The sequence below is a fragment of the Pomacea canaliculata genome, linkage group LG3 (genome assembly GCF_003073045.1).
Source record: "Pomacea canaliculata isolate SZHN2017 linkage group LG3, ASM307304v1, whole genome shotgun sequence".
NCBI lineage: Eukaryota > Metazoa > Mollusca > Gastropoda > Architaenioglossa > Ampullariidae > Pomacea > Pomacea canaliculata.
This window is the reverse complement of record NC_037592.1, coordinates 23,257,465-23,276,587: the sequence shown is the minus strand read 5'-3', so window position 1 is coordinate 23,276,587 and position 19,123 is coordinate 23,257,465. Positions and strand designations below refer to the sequence as shown.

The 19,123-nt window shown below is 45.0% G+C and overlaps 1 protein-coding gene across 1 annotated transcript; it reads right to left on the bottom strand.

Annotated features, from left to right (window-relative positions):
- Window positions 1-349: 349 nt before the first annotated feature.
- LOC112559570 (protocadherin-7-like) lies at window positions 350-18,882 on the bottom strand. Its single transcript, XM_025230902.1, is given in 15 exon segments — window positions 350-5,385; window positions 5,813-5,903; window positions 8,288-8,413; window positions 9,263-9,311; window positions 11,366-11,705; window positions 11,974-12,276; window positions 13,071-13,353; window positions 13,981-14,323; window positions 15,131-15,353; window positions 16,165-16,604; window positions 16,771-16,795; window positions 17,366-17,575; window positions 17,699-17,950; window positions 17,953-18,118; window positions 18,518-18,882. Coding segments are annotated over 15 exon segments (3,327 nt in total). The 5' UTR covers window positions 18,838-18,882; the 3' UTR covers window positions 350-5,229.
- Between the last annotated feature and the right edge of the window lie 241 nt (window positions 18,883-19,123).

Genomic DNA, 19,123 nt, shown 5'->3' with positions numbered 1-19,123 from the left:
GGTGTTTCATGAGATTGCACAATATAAACACATACTTTCCTAGTGTGCACTCACTTTGTGTGCAGAAACTCCGTTAATTTATGAAAAATACTAAACTACAGTGGCATAGCCTTCTGAATAGCGAGACTATCTATGGCGGCTTGTTGGCTTTGACCTGGCCAGGCTTTGTCCATCAGTGGGTCTTTACTTTAGCAAACGTTTGGTAAAAAAGATCATCGAAGAACATCAGAGGAGGAAAGATCATTCTCTTAAATAATTAGAAGTTTCAGGTTTGAGAACAAGACATACGGATGCTAATTCCAAGACACAAGATGCAAGCAAGCATAAAGACGGGCCCAAACCAGTCACGATATGTACACCTGCATTTATTTTAGTAAAATATTTGTTATTCACAAGTACAAAATGTCATTTCGTAAAGCTGTTTACAAGATAAACAACAAAAGAGCGACACATAAACCTGGCTGACAGCGGCGCACGTTGCTTAGCGACAGATGTCGCGAGGATGAAACACTTTCTGAGGAAACGATAATATCTGTGGATCCGTGGCAAAAAAAAAAAAAAAAAAAAAAAAATGCGAAGACTGATGACATGTAGAAGTGATGGTACAATGTAAATACAGTTCTTGAGCTATGACTATGGATTAGCGAATGACCACGAAGCTGTTTCCCTAACCTCGTAAACCTCACGTGCAAGCACCTGTCGTGGTGTAAAAAGTCGACTCGTGACGTCCGCAGGGAGGAAGTTTATAATGGGACAGGGGCGGAACGGAACCCAGCAACGGTTCCAACACCAAGTTTTGATCCCACAAATCTCTTGAGCTCTTCCGAGTGTTCAACGTGATTGTTAGAAGGAGACGCTGCTGGCGAGGAAAAGACTTGGAACAAGACAAAACCTTCTTCAACCCTCTTCCGGTGATTGTTAACACCAGCAACACCAGCTTCCAGAAGCGGCATGACGCACGCCTCCAGGAACACGCGTGACGCACGCACCCAGATGATGTTTGACACTAGAAAACATGTGCCACTCGCCACTCCACTTCCAGAAAACAACAACAAACAAAAAACTTGGAACCATCCTCAAAGTGAGAGGACGACAAGAAGTGTCCAGGGAAAGTTTCTAACATCCTATCGAGACAGGAGCTGTTACAGTTCGCGTGTCTTGATCTCATGACAACTAGACAGTCTAGTGGACGATTGACTGACGATGTTGGTGGTGATGCGACGTTTGTGATGCTATTGACGACGACGAAAACGACAGAAGATGATGACGATAAGAACGGTGCACGCAGATAACTCTAACCGTGAGTGGAGACATTGGCCATGCACAGCCTGGTCTTGTGCGACCATGTCCAAGCTCATCGAGATTGTCTGAGTACAAGCCTCCAAACTCGTGTGAGGACAGTTGGGTCAATGCTGTGGAACTTTGCCACCGACTGCATCGGATGTTTCCCTCTAACTTCATCTATAAATGTTTTCTCTCTTCCTTTCTTCTGCACTCACCCACTTACCCTCTCCCACACCGACAGAACATTCACACCAACTGAAAGATCCCGACACCACAAAGAGTATTTGAACAGTCTACAATCAGGGATATTCTGTGTATCGGAACTAAGCTGTCAACTAGAATATCAGGGGAGGAGGAGACTGATTTAAATGTTTCCGATTCTGCTGATGACTGGAGATAACTTCACGTGGCATGGCGTATGACGAGTTGCCGTCCCCTGACAGCGACAGAGGCTTGTAGTTGTCTCCCCCTTCTGCGAGGAAACGTAGACAACACATCGTCCATATATACATTTGGCACCGAGACATCCGCAAAAAATGCAGCTCTAAAATACATGTAGAGTGGAGGAGGAACCAGGGGGGCAACATCAATCAGATTAAGTGTTGCTTTGTCGTTCACCGTCCGCAGAAAGTTTGCAAACCGAACATCTTCCTACACCACTGATGCAGTAATAATGATTTCCACATTTAGTCGCTTGCAGACGCTGACCACACCTGTTCCTTGATGTTTGTTAGCATTCTAACAGCTGTTCTACATAGAAAAAAGTCCACACATTCACGAGATATCCAGGGCTAGATGTTGTTCATAGAATTAAACACCATGGACCTAACCTGTCATCGCTCATTTCCCTCAGCCCGGCTTCTGCATGTCATCTAAGCTTTCCTCCTACATTTAACACAAACTGTAATCCAGTGAGTTCCACCCAGCTCACTAACGAGAATCCATCCAACACGACTTGTTCATCTGCATGTAGCACCACCCGGATTTCCAAGTTTTGCTTGTAATAAAAACCGAGCTCCCACCCGGGGAAAAAAATGTCTAGACACAATTTAGCACAACATGCACAAAATATATTTTGGATCCAAATCTTATAGTTTAATAATTAAAAAAAAAAAAAAATTTCGAGACGACATTTGAACACAAACTTATATGTGAGCTTTCTCGTATCACAGTTATTTAGACGTTTGACCTGTCTGGGGGGTAAATGTTATCCAGATCTTAGTCTGTAAAAGTTTAAACAGTTTTGCTGAGCAGCGCTCAGTGTCTGATCTCTTAACTTCCTTCGGCTTGTGCACAAGTTCATGATCCAGCATTTGCGAAAGGAGCAGCGATTAGGGACAAAAAATTGTTAAAAAATGTAATACTGGCAACTAAAATGTGAGTCGTTCTCTCCAAAACTGGGTATATACCAAAGTTTAAAGAAAAGAACCTGTGCGTAGTTTTTTTAGGACATCTCAGCAAGTAAAAATCACTTTTGGCAACTGGTGGTTTAAGCAAGGGAACTCAGACCAACGCAGTTTCCTCTTACAACTCAAATTAAAACCAAAAAGCTTGATAAAAAAGCGGACAAAAACAAGTCGGATAATGCATGAACATGAGGTATCATAACAGCCTGCAGACATCCCACAACACAGAAGCCGATGTCTGTCTCAAGTCATTCAATACCTTGCTGCCCTCACTGGAGATCTCACAGGGGGAAAAACCGACCCAGTACAATTACAAACCTTTGATTGGATATGCTTTGAGTCGAGCTGATCATAAATTGTTGTGTCCACTGTTTCCAAGGAGGAACCATACCGCATAAAAGTTTGTCAGAAGGTTGTGTTTCTTGTGGAGAGGACAGGGACACAAACGGTCTTGTACTTCTTGGCAGGACAACCAGTATATCGGGGTAGACGGTCTGTACTTAGCTTCTGTATGAATTCTGTGTCACACCTATAACAGTATTGGAAGTAGGCATGCAAGCTGCCGCCTTAAGCTCCACGTGTGTTTACATACATGGGATACACAACACTGAATAACTAAGGTGTGTTTTGTACATTTGGTGGCTGTTCTCGAAATCCAGGTCTTTCCCTTCCATATCAACAAACACACACACAATAGAAATTTTCTCTCATTCACTTACTCACCCTTCTCTCACTCACACAAACACACGCTCACTACACAATGTTTTATGTTCCCAGGTCTTTGCTGTCGTGCAGCAACAGCTCTTGTCGTACAGTCCGGGGCGCAGTCAACCAAGCGAATCAAACAAGTTCCAGAGTTGTTATGTGGATGAAGGAGATAATTCATATTCAGTCTTTGTTTGTTTGACCGTATATTTTATATCACAGCACAATCTTAGGTTATAACACGTGTGCTTGTTTGAAGAGCCAGAGTAGCCAGCCAATCAGAAGGCTGCTAACTTCCTGTCGTCGATGCTGTTGTCGTTGCAGCAGCGTTTATAATGGCGGTCAGTCCACAACACGCATTAAGCGCTTAGCTGTCCTTCTAGGTCACTTTTGTTTCAAATATTTTTGATTTAATTTTTATTTACTTCCTATGAAACAGCAGTGGCTGTCATTCAAATATCTTGTCATATTTGTAGACAGCAACAGACTAGTGCCACCTCACACCGCTCTTCTGCGTCGGGGAATCATTGTCGTGAAATATTTGGATCAGTCTTTAAACTATTTCGATCTGGTGAAGACCTGACCATTGCTAGTACATTGTAAGTACACCAGCCACCTTCAAAATCGATGACTGTGTTTGAACCCAAGTTCCTGAAATCGATAGCTAAGTTTGAACCACGATGGATTGTTGGATCTTTATCGTAGCAAATGTCACACTCACAATACACTACACATACACGCACATATTCATCCCCAACATCACCAAAGATCACCAGCTAAACACTAAATGAAAAAAAAGCTTCAGCTGGCAGTGTCTAAAATCAATGAGCCATTTCCAGACATAAGAGATATTTTTTCCCATCTTGCGCTAGAGAATCCTACGGTAAAGGATCTGTTCAGGCAATAAATCATTAATTTTACTCTATTCGTATTTTTATACATTTTTCTATAGGAAATGAGGAACGGCTCCTCTGAGAGCTCAAGAGGCACAAACCCCAAGTCGTGTAGTTATGTTACATTACACGATTGGTTATAAGTTGTTATTATTGGTGCTTTTTATGTACATCGACTGGAACTGTTGGCTGTTCTAACAGTCTGCCTGCAACTCCGGGTATCAACCTGCAGCTTCAACCTTAGTTTTTTGTCATGCTGTAAGCGGTGTTGAAGACATCGAGACTCCTGACTCTGCGATTCTTCCGAAGAATACCGGACGGGAGAAATTCTCTCGTGTGGAGGGCGCACGCACACACACACGCACACACGCCTCACATGTTGTGACTTAGCGAAATTTGATACTACGAAACACTCACAGTTAACATTTGAGCACTGCAATCTGGAAGGTAACAGCCATCTTGCAAATGGAAATTCCCGGGTAGAATGTTCTGGCACGCACACAGGAATCGAAAGTCCAACCCCGTTCTCACCCTTTCTAGCCTGTTTACAGACACATTCGTCGCGCCAATGGAAGATTAATCAGTTCCTTATCTGTCACCTTCATTGGCCCCGTTTGTGGACTACCCGCCATCCATCCAACTGCCAATCAAATGGATCCATGCCAGATTGTTAATCGCGGCTCTAGACAGCTGTTTAGCCCTAAGTTCAACGTAATCTGTTCTTGCTGTGACAAGCAGTAACAAGTCAGACGAGTTTATAATGAGGCCACTGTCCCCAGCCGACCCCACGTGCGCTTCAACGAGCTCGCGCTGACGCTGCGGCGGAGGACGAAAAGAAGCGAGGATGCGAAGTGTGACGGAGGAGGTGAGATCACCGGTGACCGTGGGTCTTGCCAGGACCCGAATCAAGAAGTTCATGGATGAATGAATTAAATAGTTGCTCACACCACCACGTCGTTTGGTGGATCGAAGAACAGCTTGTCGATGTCCTGTGCCAGTTCCTGCGAGCCCACCGTGTAGCTACCGGAAGTGGTGGTCTCGCTGCTCCACGTGCCCCCGGTTCCGGTCGAGTACTGCGGCTGAGCTGTAGGTGGCGTTGTTCATGTCCACGTAGTCGCCGGCATCCGCCACCATGCGGCGAGGGTGGTGGTGAGTGTGGTGATGATGGTGCTGCGGATGGGTTTGGTTCTGTAGGTCGATGTAGCTACCCTCTTCCACCTCCGGGAACTGCGAGGAGGAGACTCCGTGCAGGTCTCGGCTGTTCCGATGCTGACGGTTGTGGCTGGCCGGCACGTGCCCAGCCCGCCCGAACGAAGTCATTGAAGTCGTCTGCGACGGCGAAGTCGACGATGACAAGGACTGTTGCACGGGACTTCCGGCGAAGCGGGCCGCTGGGAGAAGGAGGTGAACGATGGCATGCTGTGGCGGCTATCCAGGCTGTCGTTGCTGGCGCTGCTGGGGAAGGTCGCCAGGCGACCTGACCCTCGTGCGGGGGTGAAGGACGTGGGGTATAGGTCAAAGTGCACAGTGCGCTGCTGTGCCGGATGCTTGCGGTGATCGTGACCTGCCTGGACGGAGGAGGACGCCCCTCTTTGCGACCCGAAGGAGTTGTCTCCTGCAACAATCAAGCAACCCGTTTGTTGGAATTGTGCCAGGGATGTTAATTCTCCTTTTTTTTCTCTCGCACTTTCATCCGCATATATGCCAGCTCATGCACCACCCTCAAGTCCGCACAGACATTAGCAAAAACTTCGTATGTGAGGACAGGCACTGGCAGTAGAGATAAATGAAAACTTAATCATTTGCATTTACTGAACCAACGAAAAATAAACGAATGAATAAAAAAAACCAAAGAAACAAAACAAAACAAAAAACCCAACAAAAAACACCATCTGAATAACGATCATGTCGGTGGATATGTTTTCCTTTTACTTATTTTTACTTATTTACATCAAATTCTAGTTAATTTTAAATATTGAAAGATTCTGTTTTTTTATTACAACGCGCCACACAAAACTGTTATTACTAACTGGCAACGGAGTGAATAACATTCGCAAAGCACGGTCTGGAGCAAGGTGCCTTCAAGGCAAGAACACCGAGTATCAATCCCAAGCAAGAAACGTTGGCAAGCAGAGAGAGAGAAAGAGAAAGAAAAAAATTCTGCTCCGTTTTCAGCATTGCTGCTACACCTGCCACCCGAAACTGTTCAGCAAAGATGTGTTCAATCTTTGTCCAGGTTTTGGCCTGGACCGGAAGGAGTTGTGGACGAGACTGGGAAGGACGGACGGAAGGACGGTGACGCCATCTGGCTGACGTGTGAACCGGTCCTTACAGCGACGCCTCGCGCCGTCTCGCGAGCACAGCTTCCTAGACCATAAATACACTTGTCAGTCTCGGAAATGTGGTTAGAATTACTTTTATCCCTTCAGGTTATCTCAGGTAATCGAGCAGGAAACACTGCCATCTCCATCCTTGATTAATTTACACTGAAATGGCGTGGTCGCAGTAGCAAGGCGGGGTGGATTGAAAGAAAAGAGTACCCATAGACGGCATGCGGCCAAACACAGTTACAACTCTTTTGGGATTGGAGGGGAGGGGGAGGTAACCTTGTGGAGACATAATCTTCGGACATTTCATTGCTGGGGTGAATGCAGACTAGTAGCTTCAAAAAAAGGTGGGGTGGAGTTGTTGTTATTGTTCTTCCAGGCAATGTCTTTGGAAGAGGTGTAGCTGTGCTGAAAAATGTCATCTTTGTCATTGCAGGGTATATTTATATACATTGCTGTATCGAAAGGATGAAGGGAGGGGAGATCGGGGTAAACCGAGGTAAAATAAAAATCTCATTTATTAGCAATGATTTACAAGCATAAAAGGCTTTTATAAAAGCTGTCTGCCGCTAGCAAGAACGGCCGAAAAAAAGTAAATAAATGTATAAATAAACGTGTGTTTCCTTTCAAAGAATATGCTGGTCTAAGTGAATTTTTCGCCATCGTTCTCTCTACTATCTTGAACAATCAGTTTAAAATCCCTCTATACTGGTTTTCTATCTACATCGAAGTCCTTTGCCGTTTCTTTATTCATTATCTGTGACGAAACCTGCATGGGGCGGACTGGAAATGGATGTTTCAAGAATTGGATGAGTCCGTAGGTGTTCAACGAAGCGGTTGAACTGGACTACAAATGACCTGAAGGCGAAAGAAACGAACGAAGGGAAAAGTAGCTCAAACTAGCAGAAGATTGTGGTTGTCGCAGGGGAGTGAGTGGGTTTTTTTTTTTTTTTTTTTTTTTTTTTTTTTTTTTGACGGGTGGGAGGGGAGGAAGAGAGATGGATGGACTAGCTAGCACATTCGTCACGGTAATAAACTTTTTACACCTGATAGCGTTTGATGGGTATGAATGATTAAAGGCACTAAAAGCACGCCATAAAACATGTTCTGCTTGTGCACGTGTGTGTGTGTGTGGATGTTAACGTTCGAACTCAGGGTGGCGGGTATCAGACATGCCGGTGCTTCGCACCCAATTCATTGTCCCTGTGGGAGCGGTCAGTGACAGGGCGCATCAATATATCGGGGCTCCAGCAGCATCTTTAATTCTGAGCGACGCAGATGCTGAAACAGTCGGGGTGGGGTTGAGGGTTGGGGTGGGAGTGGGTTGGAATCTGTCATGCCGCCGCGTCCCACCATTGTAGAACCGGACAGAGGGCAAGAGGGTTGGGACCAGGACTAGACACTTTCCCAATTGAGTGCTTGACTCGGAAATGACTCTGAGGATCTGTCTTAATTAATGAATAAATTATGTTCTCATTAGAAGCCTAAATTAATTTTGACAAATGCTAGACTTCCGCCAACGCAGCGAAGCAGATTTAAGGGCTACATTTAATAATAATAATAAAAAAAAACATTGAATGAGAGCACACGCTAGGGTGACGGATGACTTGATTCGCCTGTCTCCACAACACTTTACTGGCTGCTAACTGTGTTTGTTGCTCCTGCTTCATACCTGAATCCTTGGAAGCAGCTACCATGCATTTCTACGTCACTTCCGCCCCGTCCGCTATCGCTGGTGCTCGCATCGCAGGACAAGTCGCTCAAGTTGTCATCTGCCCTGAGTCTCCAACAGTGATTTCTGCGTAAACAAAATAAAAATAACAATCAGCTGACATCGAAAATTTTCTTGAAGATACAAGTCTAGATTTTTAGCTAGAGAGTTTTACTTCAACACACATTACTTCGAGCTGAAGCGGTTTCCTTACTTTATTCCAAAAGAACAACCAGTAAAAGTTCAAAAGGTTTGTAGTTCACCTAGACAGATAAGTGGGCTCGACTCGGCAATAATTCAGTCTTCATTACCTCTCCTTACTTCTCTTTCATTGGAGGTAACTTCCTTATTCAATTTCAGAGCCCATTACAAAATGATTTGAACTTAAAAACGTTTACAAAATTAATTATACTAAGACACTTTAGATATCACATTGCAGTAATAACAACTATACCCATCTCGGGTGTTAAGGCCAAGCAACCCATGCACCTTCGTAAATACGATGATACAGATGTAGCAGACTATGGTATCTCACAGCATGCACACTACATTATTCATGCTTTATCTAAATTCTGAAATAACTAGAAAGCAAGCACATTCCCCCATGCTGGATTATTGTAATCATAACAGATATGTGTTGCTGGTAGTGGCCAGACTCCAAGAACAGGGTGAAAATCTCTTGATGACTAGGTCCCTACGGCTTACTCATCATCACCTAAAGTTATAAAACTATAACCCGCTGTTGGTTTCACCTTTGTAGACAAATGTCTAAGAAAATTGTTTTCTGTTTCAATTTTCTACTTCTTCTAAAGAAAGTTTTTTAAACGTTCAGGATTTGTCTCATTTCGCAAAAGTACAGATACCGTTTGGAATAAATCTTGAAATGTTGAAAAAAAAAACACCAATAGCAGTGGGCATGGTTTTCAGTCGAATTACCTGACTTTTGTCATGAAGCGGGTGATGATGGTAGTGAGATCGCACAGAACTGGTCAACCGTCCAACATCTCTATGCTTTACAGGACTCATCACCTGTCTAAGGTCGTCATGGTGAGGACCGAGCTTGGACTCAGTGTTAGCCCCCAACACAACCTACAGTCATGGTCACAACCAAGTGTTAGACACCTCCCCAAGTTAGACATAGTGTCATTCCCCATCCATCCCTCCATCCTACCTTCAACCCCACCTTGTCAATAAATGAAGAAAAGCGGACAGAGGAAAGTCAAGAACCTCAGTTGAGGGGCAAGCCAACAAAAGAAACACGCAGGTTAAAGGAAATGGAAAGTAAAGGGAGAGGCAGAGGGACTTGAAGTACTTAAGCAGTCTTAATTAATCAGCAATTAATCCTCATTATTCTTGATCATGTGTTGTCATGTGATTTCTCAGAAGTGCGGTCTGGACGCAGATGAGATACCTATGATCAGCAACTGTATTTACCGCTGATGTGTGTGTGTAAAGAGAAAGAACTTATACAATGTAGTCAACATATCTATGTACTTATTTGTATATTGCTAGCATATCAAACACTACTTGTAATTGCCCTGGAGGATAATAAAGCTGTATTGTATTTAATCAGGGGTCTCAAACACGCGGCCCGCGGGCCGTATGCGGCCCGTGAAACATTTTTGTGCGGCCCGCGGTCACGTCCGCGGTGTATATGTATGTTGTGCTTGGTGTTTTTTATGGGAACTACAGTTTCTGCTTTTTTATTAGTGACAGAGACAACGTCAACTTATTTTAATAAACTAAACTGCCTGTGCATGTAATAAACTACACTAAATGTAATTAATAATTATAAAAACTTTATTTTAGCATTTAACTGCAGTGACAGTGTTCGTAAAATTTAATGAAAAAACATTTTCTTTTCGTGGTGCGGCCCGCTGACTGGCTGTTACTTTCCACTGCGGCCCACATGCTAATATGAGTTTGAGACCCCTGTATTTAATATTAGGTAATCTTACAATTTTTGGTTGCAAATTTTTTTTTTAAACAAACGCGTCTGAAACAGAACTCAGGGCTGCACAAGGAGCTGCCATGTTTGTTGTCACGTGATGTCGTCGACACAATCCTGTACAGGAGTTTTTTTCATCTACTAGGAGCGGTCGTCTAAAGGTCGTCATCAAGTATCTGCAAATCGTGTCATGCAGTTTCGATTTCGAGTGCAGCGAGGATTAAGAGCTGTGATGAGCAGACAAGACTGGTGCGACAGGGAACTCTTTTCGTGTCAAATGGCGCCACCTACATCCAAAATTAGGGTTAGGTGGCTTTCCTTCGCGAAGGAGCACGAAAACACAGCGGCCTACTAACTCTAACCCGACTTCTTCAGCGAAAACAATTTAGAACTTCAGAATTTATTTTTGACTAATTTGCCACTTCACTTGCCTTTTCCTTTAAATGTCTCGAAGACATGGATCGTGAGTGAAAAGTTTTGCACGAAGTCCAGCAAATTCTGACATGCGTTATACATGCGTTATGATTGAGCATAGGCACAGGAACAAGCTACTATTTTTATGGTTAGTATATGTAAATAAATAAACACTACACTATCATTACGTTGGTGAACTGTAATACTCTACTGCAGTTCTTTAATGAAGAAGACAGAATACCATTTGTCATTTAATACTCATCCTTAGTGATTTAAATTATCCTGTTGGGTGCCGTTCAGGAAAGTAAAATGCTCATGAATGAAGCTTACCCATTAGTTTGGAGAGGTCTGTAGTTTTCTATTTTGTCAAGTGAAGATTGCGAGGAAGATTGAACAGTTCGGAGATGTGGGATCTTACATTCATAGAATAAAGTTCTGAATAGGATATTGCAACTGTCAAAAGGACGCGACCTTCTCTTAACTTTAGATGATAACGATGATCAGGACTGAGAGGAGCAGGAGGGTGATGGACGCTAACGTGACAAAAGAGAGAAAAAAAAAAATAGAGAACAGAGAAAGTGAGAAAAATAAAAGAAGAAAGAAGAATAATAAACAAGATAAGATGAGGAAAGAGAAAACGAGAGAGGGTGATGGTGGTGGTGGCAAAGAGTACGTTCATTCCTCTGTCCACGTCATTAGTTTCTTGGCGTTGCCTTGGCTACTCAAGACAAGCCATACATGCGAGACATTCAGTAAGCAACTTGCAGCATCACGGGGAGACAAACCTGTCCCTTGCCCCCCTCCGGCAGGGTCTCCAGGCGGCCCGCCCCCTCCTTCTCGCACGGCGCTGGCGTGGAGTCGGGCGTGATGTTGTTGTCTTCGTCCAGAGAAAAGCTCACCTCCTTTCGTCGTCGCTGCTCCGTCGACGAGCAACGATGCATCGGGCGCCGTGGTGGCCGCGTCGAACTCCTGGGCGCCGGCGTACGGGCTGGCAAGCTTCCGAAGGTGAGCCTCTACCTGAAAACACAGATTGAATTGTGGTTGTTACCTTTCCTTGGGCTTCAACAGTTCTATCCAGAGGAATGTTTCTAACAGCCAACTTCTTTGATTGAAGTGGTCAACTTTCTTTAAATCTTTGCTACTCTGATGTCCGTGTGTTTATTCCCTTCTCTCATTCCCAACCCCTCAGACACATATTCAAAGTAAGTACAGGAAAGCTCTTGAAAAAAAAAAAATCACGCATCATGGTCAACACAGACATGCACAGCCACACCACGTGACCCACTTTGACCTCCTCGTCCTTGGCCCGGTACAGTCGGCGCTGGCGATCCTGGTGTCTGATCAGCACCATGGTGACGATGACGACGATGGAGAGGACAAAAGTGACCACGACGATGATGATGACCAGCAGCGTGTTGCGAAAGGCCGCGCTGTCCGACGTCACGGCAGCCGTGTGGTTGCCCCGATAGACCTGGATGTAAAGCATCGTCTGATTGGCCAGCTGAGTGGGGAAGCCCTGGTCGTGAGCTACCACCACTAGCCAATGCTCTCCGAGGTCCTTTTCTGACAAAGGTCTGACGAGAATGACCTAAAGAGCAAACAAGAACACGTGACCTGATTGGGGCATTCCCAAAAACAAACAAACAAACAAACAAACAAACAAAAACACCAAGATGATATGCAGTGGAGTAGGAAACAGGGGTCAAGGGTCGGGGCAGGCAGCTGGACAGCCGTCCCACTCAGAAAAGATACTGAGAGGAAAAGAATGCAAACATCATTCACTGTCAGCATGGAGTTACCTCCTACCCTAACCCCGAGCATCTTCCTACGCCACTGAGATGTTGTAACAGACCACACCCATCACAATGCTGCATCTCTTTTTTTTTCCCAAGATCACATCTGCTTGACGACCAAGAGGTAATTAAATGCAACCAGCTTTGGATTTTAACAAAAAATTATCATGCCTTCTGGCATTTCTAGGATGACAAGTGCCTGTCAGCTGAGAATTCCCTGTTCATTGTTTACTTTTTCCGTCGACAGTAAATGTCAGCATATATGTTCAAAGCTTTGCTGACAAGTGAGCTAACCTTCAGCCAATCATGTCCAACATCAGAAGCCTAACATAACAAGATCTTTCATCTTTCGTCTTCACCATAAATAACAACACTGAAAACTTAATGTACATGATAGCCTTTCCTTAAACCATCTAGGGCCACCCTCATCTTTGCTTTTAACTGGCTAAGCAGTTCCGGTAAAATTGGATGAAAAGATGTATTTAATACTGAGCTTCTTATCATGTTCAAGATGAAGCAGTATGCTTAACCTTACGACAGAAGAAGAAGAAGAAGAAGAAGCCAAGCATAATAATGTGTGGAACTGTACCTCCCCGGTCTCTGGGTCCACATCGAAGAACTTAGTGCCGTTGCGCCCATCCCTGGCGAAGACGAGGCGCTCGTTGTTGCCGAGGTCGGCGTCGTAGGCCACGATGGTGGCTACCTTGGTGTTGGGCGACAACGTGTGCGGCACGCGCACCGTGTTGTTGATGTCGTTGGGGAAGAGGAAGACTGGGCTGTTGTCGTTGATGTCTAGGATGCGGACGGTGACAACGATAGAAGAGCTAAGATGAGGCCTTCCCAGGTCGTGGGCGACTATCTCAAAGTCGTACCTACAGCACACAAGTCAAAGTGAGGGTTAGAGCAGGGTGACCAAGCATACCTACGAAATGCAGATTTTAAAAAAAGGTAGATAATATGCATAAAGATTATTCCCAGGATTCTAATTTTGTCTGTTTTTCGTTTCTTTTAAATTTCTGGTTTTTGTTTGTTTTTTTTTTATTTTTGTTTTTACATTGTGACGCGTTTTAAGGCGCAAGCTGGAACCAAGGCTAAAATAAAGTTCAATAATATGTCATTATGATGATAGTGATTATATAGAACACGTCTTCCCACTTTATACAACCTTACGCACTTTCAATCTTCTTAATTCTCAATCAAGACATCGTTCATCGGACACGCCCACCACACTTAACGCTGCTGAGTCATCTGACATGGCTCCGATCAAAAGCCGAAATTGTCGCAGAGACTCCGAACTCAACTGACGACATTAACGAATACATTGATTTCTGCTACGCTGCCGATCGAACTTTCCAGAGTACTGAGCCAGGGTAGCGATCATACACGAGATGTGTCATCATCAGGTCAAAGGTTCAGGAGTCGTGCAAGTATGAGGACAAGTCGGGTGCCTGGTGGAGACGACACACACACAGAGAGAAAGTCAGAGGTCGGGTACTCACCTGTCGCGCTTCTCTCTATCCAGGGTGCCGTTCGTCTTAATGACGCCATCCGTGATCACCTTGAAGGGCACCTGACCATCGTAGGCTGGGTGGAGGCTGTACAGCACGATGGCGTTTTCCTCCTCGTCGGCGTCCATCGCCGTGACATTGCCCACGTATGACGTCAGAGGCACGCCCTCGCTGACGTAGAAGACGGGTGCGATGTCCACGAAGACTGGAGGGTTGTCGTTGACATCGAGGACCGTCAGCAGGATGGTGGCGGTGGCGGTGTTAGACATGGTGCCGTGGTCGTAGGCGACGACCGACAGGTAGCGCTGCGATCCGCCATTTTCTCTGTCCAAGCCTGTAAAGAAATGAGATAAATATCTTGGTTTCCACGTGTAATCAAAGTAATCAGCCAGATGAGTTCAGATATTGTACAGTAACCACGCATACTCACAGAGTTATTAGCTGGGAAGATGGGAAAAGAAATAAAAAAGAAAACAGGAAATGAATGCATTGAGATATTAGCACGTGCATATTAAAATAGACGGATAAAGAAGTTAAATCATAAAAAGAAATTACAGAAAAGAAACACACAGAAAGGAAGACTACGAAAAAAATGAATCATTGAATGAAGGATAAAACGAACTATCGACAACGAGAAAGATCGAAGAAAGAATGTAGGGAAACTAGGACAAAAGTTCCTTCGAAGTTCAAAACTCTCAATTTAATTTCTCAGATGCGCTACCTGTCTACTCAAACAACTCACTTTCAGTTTGACAATGTTCTTTATCAAGCGGTTATTATTTGATACCTCCACCCTTTACTAACACCTCCATCCATGCCTCACGTCCTTTTCCGACATTAGCTTCATTCACCTCGACTTGGAGTTCCAAACCACAAAGTCACAATCACAAACCTGTTTGTGATGCGCTTGAAAGGACAAACAAAAAGAGAGACAACCAGACCTGTGCACCGGACCGTGACAACAGACCCTCCACAAAAACCAGCCAGACGATCGAAAGCCATTACCACTCCAACCACTCCAACCACTTCTACAGTTCCACGCCACCACCACGTACAGCTGCAGGAAAGTAAGACTTGGGAGAAGGGTTGGGTAGTCTCGGGAAAGCTGGTCATCTAATTTCACGCAGTGAGTTGTGCTCACCTCTCGTCGCCACCACCGTGCCGTTGTCAAAGACGTAGAACTCGTTCTGGAAGTCGCCGAGGATCCGGTAGGACAACCGAGCGTTCTCGCCGACGTCGGCGTCGGTGGCCGTGACGGTGGTGACGTAGATACTACGGTCGCTGCTGTAGGCGCCTGTCTCGGTGACCCTCGCGGAGTACAGAGACTGCGAGAACACCGGCGCCTGGTCATTCTCATCACGGACCTGAGGACAACAGGTGGAGACTTCATTAGAAAATGTAGACAACAACATCTTTACAAGAGACAGAGACAAAGACCCTACAGGAAAGAGAAGTAGAAAGTGATTATATCAGAAACACAATACTCAAAAAATGATGATTAAAAAAGGAAGATATGTAGGGAGGGACTTGATTAAAAAGAAAAACAAAAAGCGATGATTAAAAATGTCAGACATTTAGGGAACTTGATTAGAAAGAAAAGCAAAAAGTGATTTTATTAAAAAGATAGGATGAGAACAAATTTTTAGACAGAGATGCAAGGATCGATGTTGTTAAAAAAAGCAGACAGAGAACAACAGCACAGAAAAGAAATTTAGAGCGAGCAACCACACCACTGAGATGCAGAGAAAGATGCAGAAAGCAAGCTCATTAATAACACATGTAGAGAATAGTCACATCAATATGTGGAGAAGCAAAATTATTTCGAGGAACTGATTTTACGTACCTACTGCAACACTAAACAATATCGTGGCAAGAAAGAACAGATTCAAAACGAAGACACGAAAAAAAAATCTGCAAACAATTCAAAAAACTTTGTGATTTAATTTTGCCCAATGGATATTTTAAGGGCATTCAAGTTTCTTGCAAAGAAAATAAAATAACTTTCCAACGGGGCAAAAAAATCAGTTCCCATAACACAAAAAATGTAATTGTCCTCAATTAAGGAAACAAAAAAAACCCCAATAAACAGAAAATGCAAAAAAAAAAAAAAAAAAAAAAAAAGAGAGAGAGAGAGGAAAAAAATGAAGGAGAAAACGGAAGTAAGCAGCTGCTCACCTTGACTCTGAAGATCTTGCTGTCGGACAACGGCGGTTTGCCCGCGTCCTCGCACGTGACGTTGACGACGTGGGTGTCCTGCGCCTCGCGGTCCAGCGGGCGGCTGAGGATGACTTTGTACTGCCCGACATCCATGGCCTGCAGCTGGAAGTGCGTGGCGTTCAGGTAGCACGTGACGATGCCGTTCAGCCCGGAGTCCGAGTCCCGGACCAGGATGTGCGCCACCACGCGGCCAAGATCGGCCAGCTCCGATAGGGTGGTGGTGGCGCTGCTGCCCAGCACAGACATGATGATCTCCGGCCGCGAGTTGTGCGTGTCCAGCACGCGCACCACAGCCTGTGCACGCGACGACTTGAAGGCCGTGCCTCCGTCGCGTGCTTCTCGACCTCCAGGTTGTAGGTCTGTCCGGCGTAGTCGTCCAGCGGCTTGGCCACACTCAGCTGTGAGACAACAGAATACACAGATGTGAGAAGATCTGAAATGACTTTGTAAACAAAGCTTACTACATTCATTCTTCTTAAAGCAGTGACAAAGAAACAATTCTTTCTACAAGTGGAGTGATTGTTAACAAGGAGAAAAAAGGTAGGGGGATGCACCTTAACCAACCTGTGTTTGTGCCTGATACCCGGAGCTAAAAAAAAAAAAATTGGTGTCTCAAGACTCGCTTGCGCCTGTGACCGACAAACTCCCAACACCCTGCCCACCCTGCATGAGCGCCATATTTACCAGGAGGTTACAAAGGAAGGAAAGAAGGAAAGGGTTTGGCTTTGAGTCCTACATTTGTTGCCTGGCCATGATGAGCTACTTCAGTGCCCTTACTGCCATGTGCTGTGGGACCTTTGCCTTTACCTTAATTCTTTCAAACGTTTTTCCTATGCAGTTACTAATAGAAAAACGATTTCGCGCTGATACAGAAATCATTTGTCTTCAATCAGCTCTAAAAGTATGAAGTAAACCCGAAATCCCAGGGATTCCAAGGTTGGCCTAATCACCAGCAGAGAACGCTCAATTGTTAAAATAACCAATCAAAACATCAAAAGAATGTAGAAGAAAACTTGGACAAAGTCAGGCTTCTTGCATTCCCCTGGGTCCGTCCCCTCCTCCACCTTTCGTGCTTCCTGCATTCCCTGGATCATTGACTTAATTTTGGTTACTAATGAGTTGATTACGTCATGATGTTTGATTACTAACGCATACTTACCTCCCCGGAAGTTTCGTTTAAGGCGAAGAGCCCCAGCGCGGTGTCGGGCTGCAGGGGAGGGAAGCGGTAGATCACCTGACCGTTGGGGCCGCTGTCGGCGTCGTGAGCGGCAAGCGTCAGGATGATGGTGTTGACGGCGACGATCTCCGAGACGTTGACGACATAGAGAGGCAGCTCCCACACGGGGGCGTGGTCATTGACGTCCCCGACCTGCGCAACGTGTACAGCTCGTGAATCGACCCTTGACAATCATTCCTCACACTAACAATCACTACCCTCGGTCACTGATTCTCTCGTCCTCTTAATGACACCCGCCACCCTTATCTCACTCACCTGCACGTTAACTGTGAGAGTCCCACTTCTGACCGGAGTACCCGCGTCCTTCGCCAGCACTGTCAAGCGGTAAAAGTCCACAGTCTCGCGGTCCAGCCTCTCTCTGACACTCAGCGCCAAAGCCAGGTCCATGGACGTGGACCCCTGCACCTGAAGACTAAAAGGGACGTCACTCGTCAGGAGGCTGTACTCTTGCACAGAGTTGTTTACCCCCGTGTCTGCGTCAATGGCGTTGGGGAGAGTGTAGAAGTCGCCGATGTCGCATTCTCCATGATGGTGAGGGACACCTCGGACGGAATGAAGGTCGGAGAGTTGTCGTTGATGTCACTCACGGAGACCGTCACATCGATGATCTTGAAGAAAAGGCCGAGGGAAGATTGAGCGGCGAGACGAAAGGACAGGCGGCATTCCATCTGGAATCTGGAAAACAAATTTAAGCAACTGCATAAAAAGCACGTGCAGATAATTGCAAATATATTACATGAGACAATAAGTGATTAGAATATCATCAGCTGACGCATTTGACTAAATCAACTGGCAACATTTAAATCTTTAAACTTAAGATGCTGTATGTCGATCAAGAGAAAGATATATGGAATGTAATAAAAAAATCTCTCAACTCATATCATACAAGTTTTATCAGATTTAATAGTAAAAAAAAAAGCTGCTCTTTCCATTAACCCTAGATAAGACATTTCATTTTACCTACATAGGTATTCGAAAAAAAATTGAGCACTCTTTCACTTTCTTTACATGTCACCAGAAAATTGTGCAGCATAGAGAAAAAATTATTCTACAGTAAATTTCAAGTCGCATTACCTGCAGAGCTGCTCTCGATCGAGTCTGGCTCCGGTACTAAGGACACCCGACACGTTGTCGATCCGGAAGTTGCCTGTCACTCGCGCCTCTTCCGCCAGGAAGCTGTACGTCAGATCCTGGAACTCCCTGGCGCTGCCGACGTGGTCCCTGATGTTGGAATCCTGCGCTACATTGCCAACGAAAGTGCCCTTGGGTTGTTCCTCCGCGATGACGTAGCTGAGAAAAATGTCCTGGCAGTGCGCGACGGTTGCCACGAGCGACAGGACCAAAAGCGTGGCCTTGACCCGTGCACAGGAAGTCGACAGGATGTGTAGAGCCATGATGAGAAGTCAGAGAAGAGGTCAGGCAGCGCGCGTGAATGTGTAACCCTGAAAAAGTTGAAGAAAAACGTTAACATCGTATTTGTAGAGAAAAAATGAGAAGCAAATAATTGTATCCGTGTTGATGATAAATTTGATAAAAATATCTGCTCACTCGTCTCTCCAAATTTATTTCTTTTTTGTCCACTGTGTGCTAATGTGTGTGCGAGCCGGGGTGCCTGCATGCCCATGCGTGCATGCATGTGTGCACATACATTTTTGTCTATATCTCTTGCATTGAAGTCCA